General features: G+C 37.0%; 1 protein-coding gene and 1 non-coding gene across 2 annotated transcripts; both read left to right on the top strand.

The window, feature by feature from the left end:
* Positions 1-611: 611 nt before the first annotated feature.
* On the top strand, positions 612-719 carry LOC148566079 (small nucleolar RNA R71). Its single transcript, XR_015885183.1, has one exon. It is a non-coding gene; the product is annotated as a small nucleolar RNA R71 (small nucleolar RNA).
* Positions 720-8,307: 7,588 nt separating this feature from the next.
* Positions 8,308-22,259, top strand: LOC107641196 (LEAF RUST 10 DISEASE-RESISTANCE LOCUS RECEPTOR-LIKE PROTEIN KINASE-like 2.4). Its single transcript, XM_088487556.1, has 3 exons — positions 8,308-9,377; positions 20,658-20,696; positions 20,955-22,259. Exons 1-3 carry the CDS (start codon positions 8,441-8,443, stop codon positions 22,112-22,114), a joined length of 2,136 nt encoding a protein of 711 aa, XP_088343682.1. The 5' UTR covers positions 8,308-8,440; the 3' UTR covers positions 22,115-22,259.
* The last annotated feature ends 483 nt before the right edge of the window (positions 22,260-22,742 follow it).

Here is a 22,742-nt window from a genome sequence, read left to right as displayed (position 1 = left end):
AAGCTCACAGTGGCCTTGGATAGATCAGAGACTAGATTTGCTAAATTAGAAGCATTTTGTTCAGAGTTCTCTGTCTGTTGCTGAGTGGATGATGGAAAAGGTTTATTATTGTTAAACCTGTTTCTTCCACCATTATTAAAGCCTTGTTGAGGCTTTTGATCCTTCCATGAGAAATTTGGATGATTTCTCCATGATGAGTTATAGGTGTTTCCATAAGGTTCACCTAAGTAATTCACCTCTGCTATTGCAGGGTTCTCAGGATCATAAGCTTCTTCTTCATAAGAAGCCTCTTGAGCACTGTTGGATGCAGCTTGCATTCCATTCAGACTCTGAGAGATCATATTGACTTGCTGAGTCAATATTTTGTTCTGAGCCAATATGGCATTCAGAGTATCAACTTCAAGAACTCCCTTCTTCATAGGCGTCCCATTATTCACAGGATTCCTTTCAGGAGTGTACATGAACTGGTTATTAGCAACCATGTCAATGAGTTCTTGAGCTTCTGCAGGCATTTTCTTTAGGTGAATGGATCCACCTGCAGAAGTGTCCAGTGACATTTTTGATAGCTCAGATAAACCATCATAGAATATATCCAGGATGGTCCATTCTGAAAGCATGTCAGAAAGACACTTTTTGGTCAACTGTTTGTATCTTTCCCAAGCTTCATAGAGGGATTCACCTTCTTTCTGTCTGAAGGTTTGAACATCAGCTCTAAGCTTGCTCAGCTTTTGAGGAGGAAAGTACTTGGCTAAGAAAGCCGTGACCAGCTTATCCCAAGAGTTCAGGCTGTCTTTGGGTTGAGAATCCAACCATAATCTAGCTCTGTCTCTTACAGCAAAAGGGAAAAGCATGAGCCTGTAGACTTCAGGATCTACTCCATTAGTCTTAACAGTATCACATATCTGCAAGAATTCAGTTAAGAACTGAAAAGGATCTTCAGATGGAAGTCCATGAAACTTGCAGTTCTGCTGCATCAGAGAAACTAATTGAGGTTTCAGCTCAAAGTTGTTTGCTCCAATGGCAGGAATGGAGATGCTTCTTCCATGTAAATTGGAATTAGGTGCAGTAAAGTCACCAAGCATCTTCCTTACATTATTATTATTTTCGGCTGCCATCTCCTCTTCCTGTTCGAAAATTTCTGAAAGGTTATTTCTGGATTGTTGTAATTTAGCTTCTCTTAATTTTCTCTTCAGAGTCCTTTCAGGTTCCGGATCTGCTTCAACAAGAATATTCTTGTCCTTGCTCCTGCTCATATGACAAAGAAGGGGGCACAGAAAAAATAATAATAATAGAGACCCTTTATACCACAGTATAGGGATCCCTTAGTGAGTGGAAGAAAAGAGGGGGAGATAAGGAATGTAATGTAATGGAAGAAACACAACTGTGAGGAGGGTTGAGATGTGAGATGAGATGTTAGTGAATAAATAAATAGAATAAGATGGGAGAGGGAGAATTTTCGAAAAATATTTTTGAAAAAGAGTTAGTGATTTTCGAAAATGGTTTTTGAAAAATGTTAGTATTTTTCGAAAATTTTTAAAATCAAAAATAAAAATAAGAATAATTAGTTAATTAAAAAGAAATTTTTGAAAAAAGAGGGAAGATATTTTTGAAAATTAGAGAGAGAGAGTTAGTTAGGTAGTTTTGAAAAAGTTAAGAAACAAACAAAAAGTTAGTTAGTTAGTTGAAACAAATTTTGAAAAGATAAGAAGTTAGGAGGTTAGAAAAGATATTTTGAAATCAAATTTTTGAAAAAGGTGAGATAAGAAGATATTTTTGAAAAGATATGATAGAAATTAGTTTTTGAAAAAGATTTGAATTTTTAAAATCACAATTAATGACTTGATTCACAAGAAATCACAAGATATGATTCTAGAACTTAAAGTTTGAATCTTTCTTAACAAGCAAGTAACAAACTTGAAATTTTTGAATCAAAACATTAATTGTTATTGTTATTTTCGAAAATTTGGTATAAAAATAAGAAAAAGATTTTTGAAAAATATTTTTGGAATTTTCAAAAATAACTAAGAATTTTGAAAAAGATTTGATTTTTGAAAAAGATAAGATTTTTAAATTGAAAATTTGATTTGACTCATAAAAACAACTAGATTTTAAAAATTTTTGAAAAAGTCAAATCTAATTTTCGAATTTATGAGAGAGAAAAAGGGAGAGATATTTTTTTTATTTTTGAATTTTTAATGATGAGAGAGAAAAACACTAAAAATGCTCAATGCATGGAAATTTTAGATCAAAACATGTGATGCATGCAAGAATGCTATGAATGTCAAGATGAACACCAAGAACATTATGAATGTCAAGATGAACATCATAGACACAATTTTGAAAAGTTTTTAATGCAAAGAAAACATGCAAGACACCAAACTTAGAATTCTTTAATGCTTAGACACTAAGAATTCAAGAATGCATATGAAAAACATCATATAACACAAAACAAAAAATCATCAAGATCAAACAAGAAGACTTACCAAGAACAACTTGAAGATCATGAAGAACACTATGAATGCATGAAATTTTCGAAAAATGCAAGATGCATATGCAAGTGATACCAAACTTATAACATGACTCAAGACTCAAACAAGAAACAGAGAAATATTTTTTATTTTTGTGATTTTCTAATTTTTTTTTGGATTTTTTTCGAAAATTAATTGAAAAAAGAAAATAAGGATTCCAAAATTTTTAATATGAATTCCAGGAATCTTGCATTCTTAGTCTAAAGCTTCAGTCCAGGAATTAGACATGGCTCACTAGCCAGCCAAGCTTTCAAAGAAAGCTCCGGTCCAAAACACTAGACATGGCCAATGGCCAGCCAAGCTTTAGCATGTAAATCAGGAACAGTAGCAGGTGGATTAACAACAACTAGCTTGCTCTTGATAACAAATTGCTGCCTCAATCCAAATAAATTTAGACATGGCTTTACAGCCAGCCAGGCTTCACATGCTTCATGAAACACTAGAATTCATTCTTAAAAATTTTGAATAAATTTTTTTTTTTTTTTGAAAACAGGTGAGAAAATTTTGAAATATTTTTGAAAAATTTTTGAAAAGAAAACAAAAAGAAAATTACCTAATCTGAGCAACAGGATGAACCGTTAGTTGTCCAAACTCAAACAATCCCCGGCAACGGCGCCAAAAACTTGGTACGCGGAATCGTGATTACACTTTAATTATGTAAAATTCATTGCTCTTTCTTTCCCTGGAAATGGCGCCAAAAACATGATGCCAAGACCATGGTTCACAACTCCGTGTAACTAACCAGCAAGTGCACTGGGTCGTCCAAGTAATACCTTACGTGAGTAAGGGTCGAATCCCACGGAGATTGTCGGCTTGAAGCAAGCTATGGTCACCTTGTAAATCTCAGTTAAGTTGACTCATATGGGCTACAATATATTATGTGAATAAAACATAAAGTAAGGATAGAAATACTTATGTAATTCATTGGTGAGAATTTCAGATAAGCGAATGGAGATGCTTTCGTTCCTCTGAACCTCTGCTTTCCTGCTATCTTCATCCAATCAGTCCTACTCCTTTCCATGGCTGGCTTTATGTGATACATCACCACTGTCAATGGCTACTTTCGGTCATCTCTCGGGAAAATGATCCAATGCCCTGTCACGGCACGGCTAATCGTCTGGAGGCATCACCCTTGTCAATGGCTTCATCTTATCCTCTCAGTGAAAATGGTCAACGCACCCTGTCACGGCACGGCTATTCATCTGTCGGTTCTCGATCATGCTGGAATAGGATTTACTATCCTTTTGCGTCTGTCACTAACGCCCAGCAATCGCGAGTTTGGAGCTCGTCACAGTCATTCATTCATTGAATCCTACTCAGAATACCACAGACAAGGTTTAGACCTTCCGGATTCTCTTGAATGCCGCCATCATTCTAGCTTACACCACGAAGATTCTGGTTAAGGGATCTAAGAGATACTCATTCAATTCTAATGTAGAACGAAAGTGGTTGTCAGGCCCGCGTTCATAGGGAATGATGATGATTGTCACGTTCATCACATTCATATTGAAGTACGAATGAATATCTTAGAAGCGAAACAAGATGAATTGAATAGAAAACAGTAGTACTTTGCATTAATCTTTGAGGAACAGCAGAGCTCCACACCTTAATCTATGGAGTGTAGAAACTCTACCGTTTGAAAATACATAAGTGAATAGAGGGTAGGCATGGCCGAGTGGCCAACCCCCAAAACGTGATCAATAGATCAAAAGATAATCCAAAGATGTCTAATACAATAGTAAAAGGTCCTATATATAATAAACTAGCTACTAGGGTTTACAGAAGTAAGTAATTGATGCATAAATCCACTTCCGGGCCCACTTGGTGTGTGCTTGGGCTGAGCTTGAGTGTTGCACGTGTAGAGGTCCTTCTTGGAGTTGAACGCCAGCTTTTGTGCCAGTTTGGGCGTTCAACTCTGGTTTTGGCTCCTTTTCTGGCGCTGGACGCCAGATTTGGGCAGAAAGCTGGCGTTGAACGCCAGTTTATGTCATCTATTCTTGGCCAAAGAATGGACTATTATATATTTCTGGAAAGCCCTGGAAGTCTACTTTCCAACGCAATTGGAAGTGCGCCATTTCGAGTTTTGTAGCTCCAAAAAATCCACTTTGAGTGCAGGGAGGTCAGAATCCAACAGCATCAGCAGTCCTTCTTCAACCTCTGAATCTGATTTCTGCTCAAGTCCCTCAATTTCAGCCAGAAAATACCTAAAATCACAGAAAAATACACAAACTCATAGTAAAGTCCAGAAATGTGAATTTAACATAAAAACTAATGAAAACATCCCTAAAAGTAACTAGATCCTACTAAAAACATACTAAAAACAATGCCAAAAAGCGTATAAATTATCCGCTCATCACAGATGAAGACAACCAATCCCTTGGCTCTGACATTAATCTTTCTGATGCTTGATATATTTTAACTGCTCATACCTATGAACTCTGTTTCATTTTCATGCTTTCTAGTTTTGGTACTCTATAACTGAATTGGATACTCTGGACCTTTATGTTTTAGTTTAAACAAATATTATGCATTTTGGTATGTTGTTCTTCTTTGTTTTGCAGGACCCCCATTGATGACAAAAGGGGATGAAAGCCAAGAATATTGAGATTGAAAAACAGGGGCTGAAATCTGATGATTAATGATTACCCCTATGATTGTGTACTCTGATTTTCTTTCTCTTGTGCTTATGCTTAAATTGGTCATTTTTATGATGAGTGCTCTGATTTTCGGTTTATGAGTTATGTTTTCATAATATGTTTTTGCTCTGATATTTTTCAGGTTTACTATTCTGCCAATATTTATTGTAAATTGATTGGTTCTTTGCTTGATTAAGTAGTTTGGTAGAAAATCCTTTTAACATGAATTTTTTTGTACATATTAAATTGAAGTATGATTGAGTCTTGATTATATGTTGAATTGTACTATGAAGGTACTCAAGCATGCTTTATTTTAGTTGTTATAATGAGCAGAAAATTATTAGATGATAACAAAACAGATTGTGATTATCATGTTACTTCTGCTCAAAAATCAAGCTATTCAACATTTCTAATATTCTATATGTTGAATACATTGTGGCTTTAAGCTTGATTTAAGAAAGTTACAGGTAATGCTTCCTTTAATTAAATGGCACATATTAAGGGAGAGTTTTGTAACAATTGAAAAGGGGGAGGATTTCAAACCTTCAAAGAGAGTACTTTTAAATCTTACCCTTTTTCAATTCAATTTTTTTAATAATATTTGTCATCAAGGGGGAGATTGATGAGTTTAGAAAACTCCAAATTAATTTGATGATGATCAAATATTATTAAAATAATTAATTATAAAATTATTAATTTAAATTTTGATGCACATTAGTTGATTAATAATTTTGTGTTGTGCAGATTTTGTTTTGGGCCAAAAATATGACAAGATCAATGTGAAGTTAAAAATTCAGCCTTAATCATTGTGGCTGAATCAATGCTTGGTTAGTTGGGCCAGTATATTATTGAACAAGCCCAATTAAAATTCTTGTTACTAGACTAACAAGGTTTGGTCCGAATTAAAATGAAAGAAGGAAGGGAAGTACACATTTGTTTCGGTTACCCACTTCCTTCATTTGATGGAATTCAAATCTTGATTAAATGAATTTAATGCAGGCATTGGTAACATGAGAGAGAAATTTTAAAATTGATTTGATTGCTATCATTACTCTCACATATTACTAGGCAATGGGTTTTGGAAACTTAATTCATTTTAATTTTCTTTCTTAACTCCATTGAAAGCTTTTCTGCATTCTCTCTCTTCTCTCTCTTCTCTTTGCTTTAGTTTTCGGTCATGTCATAGAAAATAAGAGGAAGCAAGTTATCAGAGATGAGGCATTGTAGCAGTGAAGCTAGAAGCAAGGAAAGGGCTAAGGTGATGATGTCCTTCGCAAAAAGAAGATCCACAGTAAGGTGTGGCTGAGATCTTTGCCACTTATGGTAAGAAGTGGTGAGGTAGTCTCAAACTCTCCATACCCGAAAATGGAAGAGATCCAACTCGGTCAGAGAAGAAGATCCCAGAGGCATGGCTCGTCTCTACCTTTGATCAACCATCACAGAAGGTAGCTATTGTAGCTACGTGAAGGAATAGGCAGAAGATAGAGCAGATGGAGCTGTCAAGCATCAAGGACTCATCAAGGGTCAGGAATCCTTCTTGGGGAGCAAGTCAAGATGGAAGGCCCGGATTGATGAAGCTTGGTGAGATGTGATGAGAAAGAGGTAATTGCATGTTGGATTTTACATTCGGTTCTCTCTCTTCTCTCTCTGGCCGAACCGGTTTTGTGTTGAAGAAGAAGAAGATTAGCTCGGTTCAACCGTTTCAACTTTGGAGGCTTTCCCTTCTATAATAAGGGTGGACAGCCAAGGCTTGAAATAAGGAGAAAAGAGTGTAAAGCACTGAGTTCTCATAGCTACCCAAGCTAACAGAAGTTCTTCTTCTTCAATGTTTTTCATGTTGTATTTTTCTGTTTAGTTTTGTCTGTCTTGAGTCTCATGGAAAAAGACAAACAGTGAGGTTTGTATGAAAAAAGTCATAGAGCGGAAAAAGGCAGAGTATACAAAATTAAAAGAAAAAGCCATAGATGTCCTAGAGGTCCTTTGTACATCTGTGTTGTGTTTTATGATTCTGTGGAAATCTCCTTGCAAGTTGGGTTAGCACTTAGCAGTTGAAAGCTTGGCAGGTGACCAAGTCAAGTTCAGGATTGGGGATAGATTATGGATTTGTCCCGGATAGGAAGGGTAGTTCCTAGGGAGAATTGGTGTCTGTAATCTGTTTGATTATAGTGAAATTCTATCATTGTTGTGATGGAGATTGGATGTAGGCTGCACTGCACTTAGCAGCTGAACCAGGATACTTCTGGGTGTGATTCTTTCTTTCTATTCTACTCAAATTCTAATTCTGTTTGTAGAAGACAAAATTAAAAAATATCTCCTCATTGATTACGAGACAAAAAAAATCTCTTAACTAATAACGAGACAAGAATTAGAATTGTATCAATATAATTAAAATAATTAAAAATATTTTTAAGTGATAATTAATTTAATAATACATTAAATATTAATTTTATATAATTATAATAAAAATATTTTTTAAATTAATATAATTATACATTATTTATTAAATACTAATTATAATATTATAATATAAATATAATAAAAATATTTTTCTAAAATAAATTTATTTACCGAAATATAAATTAATTATTAATAACTAGTCTCATTATCGTATAATTATCTGCAGAATTGATGCTAGGAGAAACTGCAGGCAGGATGCAAATAAACAAAGCTTGTGTGACAAGCATAGAGAAGAAATAATGCCAACATAACAATTGGTAGTTTATACCTTTTCTCGAATAATAGATGTTAAAAGTCAGTAATTATGAGCCGTCTGTTCTACCTTATGATCTTATAGTACCTCACCTAATCTAATATGGATATATTTATATATAAAAACGGCATTTGGTAGAACAGAAGGTGAGGTGTCAGAAAGTCTATTAAATAAAAATTAAGAACACATCTAACCCGTGAATCGCTGTTTTCAGGCCGACGAGTCCCACTTCTATTTTCAGTGACAAACTACTTCAACGCGGACGACCACTGTCCTTGCTCTTCTCCTGAGCGGAGCCCAACGAAGAACAGGCCGACCTTAGCCACTAATAAATAAGTGCCACCAGAGTGGGCCACTCCAGCTTTGCATCAGCGTTTGTTTATCAACTTATCATGCATTTTAATTAAAACCACATGGTCTGGTTGTAGTAATTGACTTATTCCTTTGTTATACATGCAGTACGAGTGATTTCTTTAAGAAATGAAAAGATTAAATATGAAATCGGTAGGTATCGTTTTGGCACTTGATTAGTGTATTTAGGAGTAGTTTCCTAGTGGTTTTGCAAAATGGTATCTTTCCCCAAAATACAGCACATTATCCATTGTTTTTCAAAATCATTCAAGAAAATGGCTCGTCCTCTTCTTCTTCTTCCTCCACTTCCACCTTCTTTCGTCAAGGCCTTTGTTTTCTTTTCATCACTCTTGTTGCCAACATATAGTGCCGGTGATGTTAAAGGTTACACAGATTGTGCACCTTTTACCTGTGGCACCTTCAAGAACATTAGTTACCCATTTTGGAATAGCAACCAACCTGATTACTGTGGCCATCCTAGGTTCAAGCTTGATTGCCAACAAGACCAAGTGACTATAAACATCAAATCACAGAAGTTTGATGTCATCGACATCGATCAAAATAGTCAAAGTTTGAAGATTGCCAGGTTTGATTTGTACAATGATCCTTGTTCCAGGGACAATACCAATGTGAGTTTGGATAACGATTTCTTCAAATTCACTTCCAACGATGGCAACATAACTCTGGTATATGACTGTGATCCTCCTTCATATTGGTCTGATATAAGCTTTAAATATTTTGGGATGTTTAATTGCTCCATATATGGTGGTGATCCTAGTGCTGCATACTTAGTTCTGATGGAAAATCTGGGTGTTATTTTTGATATGGGGTGTAAATTTATCATTGTTCCTGCCCTAGCGAAGGATATACTAAGTTTCAATAACTATGCGTTAAATAATGGTTTTGAGGTTGGATGGAGTGGAGTGAATGAAACCCTATGTGATAGTTGCAAACAATCTGGTGGGAGGTGTGGACACAATGCATCTTTAAATGAATTCATTTGCTTCTGTCGAAATAATCAGCAAACATATGGTGGGATTTGCAGCAATAGTAGTCTGTCTCAGTCACCAACCTTATCAGCACCAATACCATCAGAGCCGTTGTCATCACCTTATCCAGGTCCACTAAATTATCCAGATCAGGGTGCTAAGAGTATGTGTTCTTCCTACTTTTATTTTTTATTAGGTTTGTCCTATTGGATTTTAAGAAAAATCTTATGATTGCCTTGCCCACCGCATTAGCATTGCAGTGGCAAATTATGGCCTTTCGTGTTTGTTTCCCTGCAATTTTTTTGCTTGCAACACAACTGCAGTTGACTGCAACCACATTTTAAAGTTTTTTAGTTTAATCTTTGAGTAGCCAAATTTCATAAATTCACTCTGGTAGGATAGGTAGAGCTCCATTTCTTAGACATGGAATTGTTTGGTTTGAGTGTTCAAAGGTACTCTTCTTTGATCATGTTCATGTTGTGCTGTTGATATATGATCTATTATTAAGGACGCATAATAATGAGATCATGTATTTGAATTTTCTAACTTAAATATAGGGTTAATGAATTTGGGTCTGTTAGCAGATATTGACTTTTGAAGATGTAGTAGTAATAATGAGCACAAACTTTTAAAAGCCTTCATATGACATGGTAATAGTATGTGTCAATGTGTCACTTTGTTGATTGCATATTAAAACTTTGGATTTCATTTGAAGATGACAGATACCAAACTAATCAAATTATTTTTTTATTATAACGTTCAAGTTTATTTTAAAATTTTTAATACAAAAACATATAAGAAATAAAAGAAACTTATACAGGTATTATATTGGCCCCAACAACTAATAACATTGTGTTGGCTGTTTAGTTTGGATTATGAGTACAGCTTCTAGGAAGAAAATTTAAAACACAGGATATATCATATTAGTTCTCTTTTGTATCTTACTTTGTATGGAAATTGACATCTTATTGGACCTTCTATTTATTAGAAATGGAACTTAGGAATTTCCATAACCTATAGTTGACTCTCCAATCTTCATATTATTTTGTATTTAGAGTAAAGTATCGTTTTTGTCCCCAACGTTTGGGGTAAATTCTATTTGTGTCTCTAACGTTTAAATTGTCCTATTTGTATCCCTAACGTTTGTAAAAGTGATTCAATGTTATCCTGCCGTCAATTACACATCATGAGCGCTTTAGTTTCAGTTTTAAAAATCTCTTCTTGAAGTTAGAATACAAATGTCTGGGATAGAATCGATGATCTACTCCGAAAAATAGCTCACCAAATGCTGAAACGTTATGGACACAAATAGGACTTACCCAAACGTTGGGGACAAAAACAATACCTTACTCTTGTATTTATTTTGGCCTATAAATTCTTCCTTTGCTCAGTTTGCTTGTATTGTTGCAAAACATACATATGAATGTCCTGTTCTTGGTCATAGGCCTATCATTTCCTATTGCCCCAGTAAAATTTTAAGATTACAATTTTTTAGGATTCTATCCCATTCTCACCTTAATACCAAACTAAGCCAAAAATTTCTATTCTGTTCCCACCTGTTAATTAAACAAATTACAACATTTAGAATGGGATTAGTTCTGAAAACTTAAATCTTTAGCCACTGCCACCTACTTATTTCTTCTGTAATTTAAAGTGCATGAATGATTGGTTTGGTACATCTGAATTTAGAAATCTAAGGTAGAGGTCAAAATGTTATTGTCTATTTACTAACTTTAAGTTGATGATATGGTAATAAGTTATTAGGCTATTAGCTACATCTTGTTCTATTTCAGCTGATGCAAAATAGATAACTAGTTTATGTTATGTTAATGCATTCAACTTTTAAGCCATTATTAAATAGCAAGTTGATGCTGATGAAGTACCTACGGAAAAATATAAATTAAAATTGTATGATCTATGCCGTTTCTCGATTTGCTGTCATTTTAGTCGTACTAGACTTCTTTAATGAAGTTGACTCTTAACAGTTCCCTTGGTACTCAACATCTGATAATTCATTTAGATGAACCAAATCACAATTACACCTCTAGTTGTGGTGATTACCTTGATAGAGATTAATCATCAAAGTCATGGTTAGGGTAAATTATGTGTTCCCTGCGTTGCATGGATTTGTTTATTTCTCAGTTAACTGTCTCAACTTCCTACTTTCTATCTCAGATTCAAGCTACTTTAACGTTGACATAGTTTTTTAAATGTAGCTATGCACCTATGGTCAAATGTAAATTGCAATTAAGCATGAAACATGTCATTGCTGCATAAGCTGTGTCATTTTGGTCATCATAGAATTTTAAGATGGTGAAGACTTGGTCCAGAGCGTTAAAAGCTAAATGAATAAAGGTCGGTAGTAAGAAAAATGTGAGAAACACGCGTCTTGTTTTCTTTTGGTTAGTTATGTCATATGTGTGTTCTTTTCCATTACTATAGAAAAAGGAATATAAACAATCACAAGGGAAATGATGAGGAAAAGCTATTAAAGTACTACTAGCACCGAATATAAACGGAAAATAGTAGTTCAGCTCACAATTTTGAATATTAAACATTATATTTGTTATCATTGATTTTGTATTAGCGCAGTAGTATTTTTTTCCTGACGATTGAAATAAACTAAATAAAAAAAAATAAAACAAACAAAATAAGGAACTGCTTAAATAAAGGAATAGTCTCGTTTAAGATTACTCTTAAACTCCTCCTAAGGTGAAAGAAAATCCACATATGAAAGTTGTAACTTCATCGCCATCTTTGCCATAGTATCTGCCACCGTGTTTGCATCTCTCATAATCAAACGAAAGTCAACACGCCAATTCTAATGCATGATATTTCTTATTTTGAGCACCAATGGATCAATAAACCCAAAACCATGAGTAACAAGATTAAATGCTTCCACACAATCCGTCTCACAAATAACATCTCGTTGACCCACATCCCAAGCTAAGAGATATCCTCTCCAAATGGCAAACAATTCTCCTTGAAGAATACTATTACTCTCAATTATTCCCAAACACCCCATTTGCCAACTCCCATTACAATCTCTAATAACACAAACAAAACCAACACTATCACCCGAACCAAAATAACTAGCATCACAATTAATCTTAAAAGTACCAATAGATGGGGGATTCCAAAAACCATTTAGAGTAGAGGGAATGGATATACGTTGTAATTTAAAAATATTCCTAAATTCCTTTTCTGAAGTTAATGCCAGACAAATCACTTTTTCCGGAAACCAAGTTTCATGAGGATTAAAGATGTCATTATTCCTTACTCACCATATCCACCAAAATCCCGAAAAGAACTTGAAGGGATGCTCTCTGCTATGATACAAGAACCAGTTCTTCAAATCCAAAGGATGACAAGAAATATCCAACCTATGCCAGACAAGTTGAACTTTTGGACAATCTCGAATATAATGTAAAATCGATTCTTGGCTAAAAAGATATCTTAGACACCTATCCGATGACGACATTCATCTTCTAAAGCGAAAACTTGCAGTAGGAAGAGCCTCCTTAAGACACAACCAAACCAAAAATTTATGCTTTTCCGGAACAAGCTGACGCCAAAGCCAAAGCCAAAGCCAATTCTCCCACTCCTTTCAACCAAATAGCTGTTTACACAACCACAAGTAACCATTACGTGAGTCATCTATTGCGTGAGTCATAGACTTTGGTAGCAGACCCACACAAATACCAACCTACTTCCGGACCTGCTTGTTCATCTGAATTGTAAGAAAAAATATTACCTTTCAGATTTTGAGATAAAAGAGAATAAAGAGTATTAGCGCAGCAGTATAAAAAGTAGTAAATGATTTCACGACTACGAGTTATTTTATTGCCAAAAAAAGAAGTAATAAAGAAAAAACTAAAAACGAGTGAAGAAAGACAAGGGAACGTGGGTGGCAGTTTCGGGGTTGACTGACTCTGCCTAATTGGTCGTTAAAACATGCAACCCCATTTTGTTTGTAGAAGACTCATGAGTATAGTTTTCCATGGCCGTGGTCAACACTCAACACCTCCTTCAACTGGAAAATGAAAAATCAAATACAGTGATGGCAAATGGCAACCGTGGCCATTATTTTCGTAAGAACTTCACACCATCACACCAATAACCGGTCTTCTTAATGCTTCCTGCGTACACGGTACTAAATAAAACTGTTGTAAGCTGTATTGAGTTTTTGAAGAATGGATTGCCACGTCCATAGTGAACTCCCTATGGTGTTTGCATCCATAGGGATCATCATCTCCTTGTTGTTGATGGCCGCTTTGCCACCTCCCTGTCTCAATCATCTCCTTGTTGTAGTCAGCTGCAACGTGTCTATCTCGTTTACACTGTAAACGAGATATATAGAAGACAATCATAGCAGCTATAAAAGGATGTCTAACCCTTGGTATTTCTCACAAACTTTTTCTATCCTTTTCGTGTCTCATATTTCTCACGAATACAAGGCATTAATGGTCAGTAATAGTCCATATATAGTTGTGCTTGTTTATCCGAATTGGCATATGAGAAATAGCAACAACGAGATGACATTTGAGTGTGAAGATCCAATATTGTTTCGCATTTAGCGTGTGGAAACGTTATCAGATTTAAAGAGTTTGATATTGAGCAAGCTCGGTGGAACACAAGCGAGGGAAATCGGAAGGGTGGCGTATAGGTTACTGGCACCTATGGGGAACGGAGTCTTCCGGTTTCGACTATTCCGACTTCAAGAGGACGAGCATGTGCGACTGATGTTCGACATCCATGGGAGGATCATGGTGGAACAGGTAATAGAGCTTTCCGCAGAGGTGGGACACAGTGGTGGTGGGAGTTCCGTATACTTGACCTATGTACAGGACGACCGACCTCTCGCACCACCGCCCATTCATGTCGCCATTCCAGTGGATGAGGCCGAGGAGGGCGAGGAGGAGTCGAACAAGGATTACGTGGCGGATAGTGCAAACAGCGACTCGTCCGATGGTAGGGATGAGGATGAGTGAGTTCCAGAGACACTTGTTCAGACTGTGGCGTGCCATGTCCTGCCTCCACCTCACCCAATTCTGCCGCTATCGACAGTGTCAACTCACTATCACAGTCTGGATCTGGACGCCATGCATGAGATGACTCCGTTTCCTGACACGGGTGAAGAGGATTACAACCTAGACGGCAGTGTAGAGTTTTGGGTCGGTCACAAGTTTAGAAGCCGAGAGGCAGTGCTTCAGGGTGTGAAGAACTACAGTATTCGTAGGAGTGCGGAGTACCGGGTGATCGAATCGGACCAGTTAAAGTACCATGTGTAGTGCCGTCAAGCTAAGAATGGGTGTCAATGGAGCCTCCATGTGGCCCTTCGGCAGAACCTCGAATACTGGTAAGCTTAAATTTACTTGCGCTTTTTAGTACTTCTGTACAATATATTAAGTAGGTATACGACATGGTTAAAGCAATACTGTTTTGTTGTGTTCAGGGAGGTTCAGAGGGTTGGTGGAGTATACAGTTGTCTAGCACCCATTATATCTCAAGACCATCGTCAGTTAGACAGCAGTCTGATCTGCAGGGTCATCTTGCCATTGATTCAGTCCAATCCCTCTGCAAGCATTCCGGTTTTGCAAGGTGCAGTCCAAGCAAGCTATCACTTTAAACCATCCTACAGAAAGGTGTGGATGGCCAAACAGAAGGCAATTGCACAGATATACGGGGATTGGGAAGAGTCAAATAATAAGGTGCCGAAGCTACTTCAGGCACTGCAAAGCTATTTTTCTGGTACCATTTGTGACCTACGCGTCAAACCGTTCTACGATGGACACCTCCTGGTATGCGACTGCAGTATGTTCGACAAGGTATTTTGCGCTTTCCTGTCATGTGTCAAGGCCTTCAAGCATTGCAAGCCCTTTGTGTTTGTAGACGGTACACATCTGTATGGCAGGTACGGTGGAGTGTTGCTTATTGCGGTGGCGCAAGATAGGAATAGCAACATCCTGCCTATTGCTTTTGCCATTGTGGAGTCCGATGGACCTCTTCCTGCTGGGTCCCAGATGGACCTCCCTCATACCAACCTGGTGGTGATGTATCCCAAGTTGGCCGAGACTGCTGCCCACCGAAACCGGATGAATGCCACGCTCCATGCCCTGGGGGAGGGGGAGGAGGTGGAGGAGTCGGTCCCATAGGTAAAGCCACACTGTGATGTGGGATGTCACCATCATCCTCCTGGTGGTCGTACTCTGCCTCCTCCTCAGACTCTGCATCACCCCTAGCCCGTCGAGGCCTGGGCCTCTCCCTCCTGACCGGCTCACCTGGTCGACGCTCTCTATGACCCTTCTCCCTCCTAGCAGGTTGGCGAGTGTCCTCTTTCACCTCCCTCGCACGTCTCCTCCGATCCGGCACGCCCCTCGGGAGGGTGAGATCGTCTCTCGGCTGGTTGGCAGTGAGCTGGACGTCGGGGGGCAACTCTACCAGCCTCGAGTCCTCCAAAACCTCTTGCCCCGATAGATGCCGCACACGGCAAGCCCCACGCCACCAATCATAGTACTCTCTGGTAGGCCTGTTGTCAAACGTATGATGCACGGTGATCCTACGACCGGATTCGAACCTCTATGTCCAACCATTGTACCACTGCTGGAGTCGCCTCGGCCACCAGACATCCTCACCACGGCCAGTGGTGGTCAAATAAACTAGTATCACTATCAGAATAACAAACAACTAAATTAATATAACTTTTAAGAAATTATCCATGATTCATATCTGTCAAGATTCACTGGAGTGCCTGGCACCTGCTACTCCCCATTGAACTGCCGTTTCACCCGATCAACGTGGTGAAACCGGAAAATATTGAAGCAGACCAGCGGGACGGCTGACAACCAAGTACCCTACTCCTCCTCCTCACAGAACCAATGCGGGCACAGGGCCTGCATCGCAGGGTCATCGTAGACTCTCCATGCAAACTGAATAAAAAATATGTCCGACATCAGTAACCATCCGCTATCTATCTAACTGTCGAAAATATACCGTAATACAACACAACAAGTATTTAAAATCATAATATATTTTATTTCATGACTAACCTCATCGAACCGTAACCGGTCGATCGAAACCCTCTAATGCAGGACCCTGGCCTGGTGCTGATCCCTAATCTGCTGCTGCAATCCGACCAACCTGACAGTAACGGAGATATATACGATTCGTTAAGTAACAAACCATATGAATTGACAACGATATTTAATGCAAATACTAAAATGATATTTGGTTACCTCGCAGCTAGCGGATACTGGTAGATTCCTCTATCTGGTGGACACCATTGAGGAAATGTTTGATAAATCCAGCTCATCAAAAGCGGAGTGCAATCGGCGATGTCCGTGTCGCCCCGCTGTGCCGCCAAACAGAGTGACTGGTACGTCCAGGACAGCATAGCCGAGCCCCAGGATAACACCCTACATTCTGCGAAGTCCTGGAGAAGCGATAGCCAACGTATGTGCACCAGGTTGTTGGACTTGTCTATCAACAAATACCCTCCGATCAGTAACATAATATAGCACCTGGCGTACTGTCGGAGGGTCTCCGGGTCATTGGTCGGGGCATCTGGCAGACACGATCACGCAACCACACCAGCTTCAGCGTGAAGGACTCCTTCCTCTACGCAGCTTGCTGTGCTGCCACCAGAGGCCTGGCACCAAGCAGCTGCTTACCATGGCCCACGTGTCCGTGCCGTGCCACCTACCGAAGTCACGAAGGCACCCCCAATGGGGTTTCTGTGTGCGCGTAGGCCTAGGTGGTACGCCACGTCCTGCAGGGTGATAGTGACCTCACCTCACGGGCGTCGCTCCACGAGTGCCGAAATCAGGGAATTGTCAAAAGTGAAGTCCCTGAGGGGCACCGTGTCGCTGAATCCGACCTTAGCCAGATACGGGACAATGGCGTCCGGTGGAGGAAGGGTATAGCTGACTCGCTAGGGCAGTAGAAGGCGAGGCCTCTGCGGAATTAAAAAAAATTAACTTATAAAGAGATAATCATAAATTTTTGTAGTCTACTTAAAACCATAGAGCTACTTCTACTTAAGAATATACTTCCATGTTTCTAGTCTAAACATGTCTCTAAATTACATATGCCAGTAAGCAAATTCTAATTAAGTCATAACAATCTTACACAAGCAAATACAGTTCTAAATTCATCCTACAGACTAATCCCTAAAGCATTTTACTTAGTGCTTGTCACTATGGGACTACCCTAACAATGTCCACATACTTAGATTAACCAAATAGAACGCAACTAACCTTGAAGTCGGCCGCCTCGGTGTAATGCGACGTCTCGTTCAGTCTGTTAATGTCTCCGTCGTTTCCCGCCTGGTGTGCCATCACCATATCAGTCTCAAATATGGTAGAAAAGGGTTAAAAGAGGGGAGAAAGAAGTTGACTAAGTCAAAATAGAGCCCAAATACACGCCGTAAATGATTTAAACGAGATAGCTACGGTGCAACTGACATGCTTATCTCGTTTACAGTGTAATGAGATAAGACTAAGGCATTTAAATCGGTAATTAGTTTTTAAATTATTTATTTTAGTAATTATTATATTTATTTTATTTATTTAAATAAAAAATTTCTTATTTACCTAGAGGTGATAGGTTTAAGTCTCACTTCTAAGTTCTAACATCGAAAAAAAAAAATCAAACAAAAAACTTGGGGTACACCAGGTTTTAAGCTAAACAATAAAGTGATGATTTTTTTGGGATTTGAATCTTCTAAATTTTAGATTTCACATGGTAAAGTGTAATTTCTCACTATTTACTTCATAGGTGGGATCAAGAGAAAATATAAGAAAAAAAAGTAAGATATTACACTTTATCATCTCGAATAAAAATTCAAAATTTAGAGATTCTAAATTCATTTTCTTGAACGATAATAAGAAAATGATAATAATCAATCAACATAAATTTTAAATATTAGATTCATAACTTTTAGTTTGAGTTACAAATTTAATTGATTTTTATTATATCCATTGTTGATTAAAAAATAGAATAGATATTATCGCTTTTTATCCTATAATGTTATTCTATTTCTTATAAATTTATGTAAAATACAATACAAAGATATTATGTATGAAAGACATTTTTAAAAAATAGAAGTAATATTTTTTTTTTAATTCTTCTTACGATTTAGATAAAGTAGTTGAAGTTTCGGACATATTTCTCTTGGGAAAGAAATAAACTGCTAGAGGCTTATCTTATCTGATTAACGACATGATAATAAAATCTCATAAGTGTGTGCAACTGTGCATCATAGGTCAAGATTTTTCACTGAACTAGTCAAAGAGATAAAATAGAAGGAATGCAGGGAAATTATTTTTCTAGTTCTGGCAAAAGCTACATCTTTTGAGGGTTATATTAGTGATGTCACATGTCAACGGATTTGTCTCCCTGGGTTTTGCATATGCATGAAAGTGCAGCAGCAATTCCTATTATTTATTTGTTTATTTATTGAATTATTTTTTAAATTATGGGGTTAGAATTAGATAGTGCGCTAAGTCTTTGTTTTCGCTCTGGTCCAACGGGGTCTTTCACAGTCACAGACTTCATTTTCTGCTTTCTTCTGTACATGACATGTTTTTCTTTCTCCACTTTCCCTTTCAAAGTCCTCACATACATGTATTCTCTTACAAAGAACTTCTAAAAACACTACTATCTAAATTTTAAGTGCAGCATCCTTGTGATGTCACCATTACTGGGAATGACAATATTCTCATTCTCACCATTAGTATTTGTTTTGTGTCTAATTTTTTTTAAAAAATTTAATAAAGAAAAAGGAGTCTTCATACTTCTTTTTCAAGCTACTTCACCGACTTTCCATTATCAACATTCAACTTTTGACATTGTTATTATGTTTAAACAAATTTAATACTACAAAACACACCACCCCTAACAAAATTCACAAAACTACTAAGTTCATGAAAACAAATATTGGTAGTCGGCCTACTTCTTTATAAATGTGAATGGGTAATTCTCTGGTGGATTATTTTCAAACACCAATCATGACCCCCACTATAAAATAATAGCATATAAAAAGTTTTCCACAATAGCTGCCAACTCCGATGAATTTCTTCTCTAAATGCTTCCAAATTCTTTTCTCCTATGTCCTTCTCTGCACCCCTTCCAAATCTCAAGCAACAAAAGATCCTTCGAATCTCCATCCATTACAATGAGCCTCAAATGTACATTATAATCACCATTATCTTCTTGTTCTTCCTGGCTACTACTGTGGTATCTGTTAATCCAAAATTTGTGGCCTGCACACCTAGAAGCTGTGGAAATGGTCTAAACATTAAGTATCCATTCTGGATCCCTTACGAACAGGATTCATTTTGCGGCTATCCTCACTTTGAGATCACCTGCAAGAACAAGAATCCAATTCTCAAAGCATCCAATTATGACTTGCTAGTGTAAAAGATATCAGTTGCTCCAACTCTTCATTTACTGCTGCTAACCTTGCTACCTATGAGGAAAAGTGTCCTGCTCCCATGCACAACTACAGTTTTGATCAGTTACCATTTACTTATAGTTCTGAGAACAATAATCTCTCTTTCTTCTATAACTGTACCACAAAACCAATAGATTTCCCCATATATGAAGTAGATTGTGCTAAAAATGCTACTCATTATTCATTTGCGGTTTTTCATAAGGAGGTACTGGAGCACAAAAACTACTCCATGAATGTGTCAGTTTGTGATTAATGTGCCACTGAACATGAATGCTGCTGTTAATTTTAGTAGCTTATTGCAAATGAATTAGACTGAAATTTTGAAGATGGGATTTCTTTTAAACTGGACTTCACCTGATTGCCAATACTGTGAGAAAAGTGGTGGACGGTGTGGATTTGATGGTTATCAGTTTCTCTGTTTCTGCAAGGATAAGTCATACCTGAAAAGTTGTGGTGATGGTAATTTATTACATATTAGGAAATATTCTAATCATATTTCTTGTAGTTTAATTATCAAGTGTTCTTCTTTGAACTTTCTTCATGTGCACATTCTAATGGTTGAATTTGAAGAAAATATAAAAGAAGTGCGGAACAATATGCATGGTTGAATAGCTTATGTTCTCTGGTTACCTAGCATCACACTATATATAGTCACTAGGGAATTGATAGATAGCTATTTCCTAAGACTCTGTGGTTCAATGACAAACATCATAGGGTACAACTCAACAACCACCTAACTTATTCTTTATCAACTTGTTTGATATTATAGTGCAGTATACGGTTATTTTCTCTTCCCATTTACTCCCTTCAGGGTGTCATGTAACTTTTGGTGCATTAAGCCAAAATCATTGATGCTTTCTTTCTTCATGTAACTTTGGTCAAAGCACACACACTCAAATATTCATGATTATGTTTTCTGGCTTTACCCTAAACTCGAATAAAGACAGGCTCAAGAGTGCTATAACTCATCTTTGTTTTCACTGTTAACAGATGCAATACATCTCCGGACATGGATAGTCATTGTTATAGGTATTACATCCAGCCTCCTCTGATATTTTCTTGGGCTATTTTTGTAGTGTATGTTTCAGTTGTTAACGTTAAAGGGGTAGACCATGAAATAGTTTCTGTCAATTACAAGTGAACAACTATAACTTTCTTAGCGAAGATCCCAGAAGTATAACAAATTACACTTGTATATTTTGGGTTTTTCTTTCATAACAAAAGTTTATAGAAATTAAAAGCATATTAAATGTTCCTTTAATTCTTTAATTATTTGCTAATTAACAGGTGCTACAGCAGCTGCAGTAATTGTAGGATTGTTGAGTATTTGTTGTTTTACCTACATGTCACCAGCATCGCAAGAAAAATCCTGCTTTCCAACAAAGGGTAACCAAGATATTGAAACTTTCTTAAAAAATCATGGAGTGTTAACTATAAAAAGATATAAATTCTCTGATGTGAAGAAAATGACCAACTCCTTCAAAGTTAAACTAGGACAAGGTGGTTTTGGTGTTGTATATAAAGGAAAGTTATCCAATGATTCCGATGTGGCAGTCAAAATGTTGAATCCATCCAAAGGAAATGGTGAAGAATTTATTAACGAGGTAGCTAGCATTAGTAGAACTTCTCATGTTAATGTTGTCGCCCTTCTTGGATTTTGCTTAGAAGGTCACAAGAAAGTTCTCATCTATGAATTTATGTCCAATGGTTCCCTTGACAATTTTATTTACAAAAAGAACCCTAAGAATACACCACTCTTGAGTTGGGATAATTTATATCAAATTTCCATAGGGATTGCTAGAGGATTGGAGTATTTGCATAGAGGATGCAACATTCTTATTTTACATTTTGACATAAAACCACATAATATTCTTTTGGATGAAAACTTTTGTCCTAAGATATCAGATTTTGGACTAGCAAAGCTTTGTCCTAGAAAAGAAAGTCATATTTCAATGTCCGAAACTAGAGGAACAATAGGGTACATAGCTCCAGAAGTGTGGAACAGACAATTCGGTAGAGTTTCACATAAATCTGATGTTTATAGCTATGGAATGATGCTTCTAGAAATGGTAGGAATGAAGGAGAACATCCCTGCAAAGACAAGTCACACAAGTGAGATGTACTTCCCTGATTGGATATACAAAAGGCTTGATCAAGGAACTCAACTGGGACCTGATGATGATGGGGAAGTGGCCATAGAGGAAAATGATGTTGTTAAGAAAATGACAATGGTGGGTTTATGGTGCATTCAACCAATTCCAAATGACAGACCAACAATGAGTAGAGTTGTAGAAATGTTGGAGGGCAGCATGAATTCCCTGGAAATGCCACCAAGACCTGTCCTGTCTTCAATAAGAGTGGTAGTAGAATCTTCTTCTAATGTTGTATCGTTGGTAGAATCTTCTTCTGTTGTATCAGTTGTAGAATCTTCTACTAGTGTAACTTAGATGCATTTACATTGTACTCCCTCTATTGTCTATGTGTACCAAGCACACATAGCTACTTGAATGTTTTCACTGAAAAAAAAAAAAAAAAAAAAAAACTGTTAGCTAATGAAAGACAAAGATTAGCAGCAGGAAAGTTACCAAGCAATAATTGTGCTTTTGCCTCTTACCATTAATTGTTGTCATCGTTTTTACTTTCTCATGTTTCAGTGAAGACTCTTCGTGAAGCTTCGATCTTACGTTCGGTTCTTGATAGATAGGGGCATAGGCTCCTAAAACTTGACTCCTAAGAATATAAAGTGTTGCAATAGAAGGTGCTCAAGGATATGTTGCAAATTGAAACAAGAATTGCCATTTAATTAGACAAAACTAATCATCTAAAGAGGATGTTAAAAAAAAAAAACACCCAACTAGCTATGCATATTAATTCTATCAAATTTTTTTCCTTCTTTTTCTTTTAATTTTTTATTTATACTGGAATGCCTGTGCCCTGTTGTTTCATTATAGGTGTTAAGTGGAAATTAATTTAGTTAGAGATTACTTGGCTTCTATGGAGGTTGTTAAGACTTCTCTAGTTTTCCATTTGATAACAATGTTCTGAGATTTGGAACTTTCTGATATTAGGAAGCTC

The sequence above is a fragment of the Arachis ipaensis genome, chromosome B5, assembly GCF_059453495.1.
Source record: "Arachis ipaensis isolate K30076 ecotype BB chromosome B5, ASM5945349v1, whole genome shotgun sequence".
In the NCBI taxonomy this organism is placed as follows: Eukaryota; Viridiplantae; Streptophyta; class Magnoliopsida; order Fabales; family Fabaceae; genus Arachis; species Arachis ipaensis.
This window is presented reverse-complemented; position numbering and strand designations above follow the sequence as displayed.

What these genes read in the sequence shown, in the direction of transcription:
- LOC107641196 (XM_088487556.1), top strand. Translation starts at nt 8,441, where the DNA reads ATGGTATCTTTCCCCAAAATACAGCACATTATCCATTGTTTTTCAAAA. An exon ending in TCCAGATCAGGGTGCTAAGA is followed by an intron (nt 9,378 to 20,657) that starts GTATGTGTTCTT and finishes CACTGTTAACAG; the next exon opens with ATGCAATACATCTCCGGACA. An exon ending in ATGGATAGTCATTGTTATAG is followed by an intron (nt 20,697 to 20,954) that starts GTATTACATCCA and finishes GCTAATTAACAG; the next exon opens with GTGCTACAGCAGCTGCAGTA.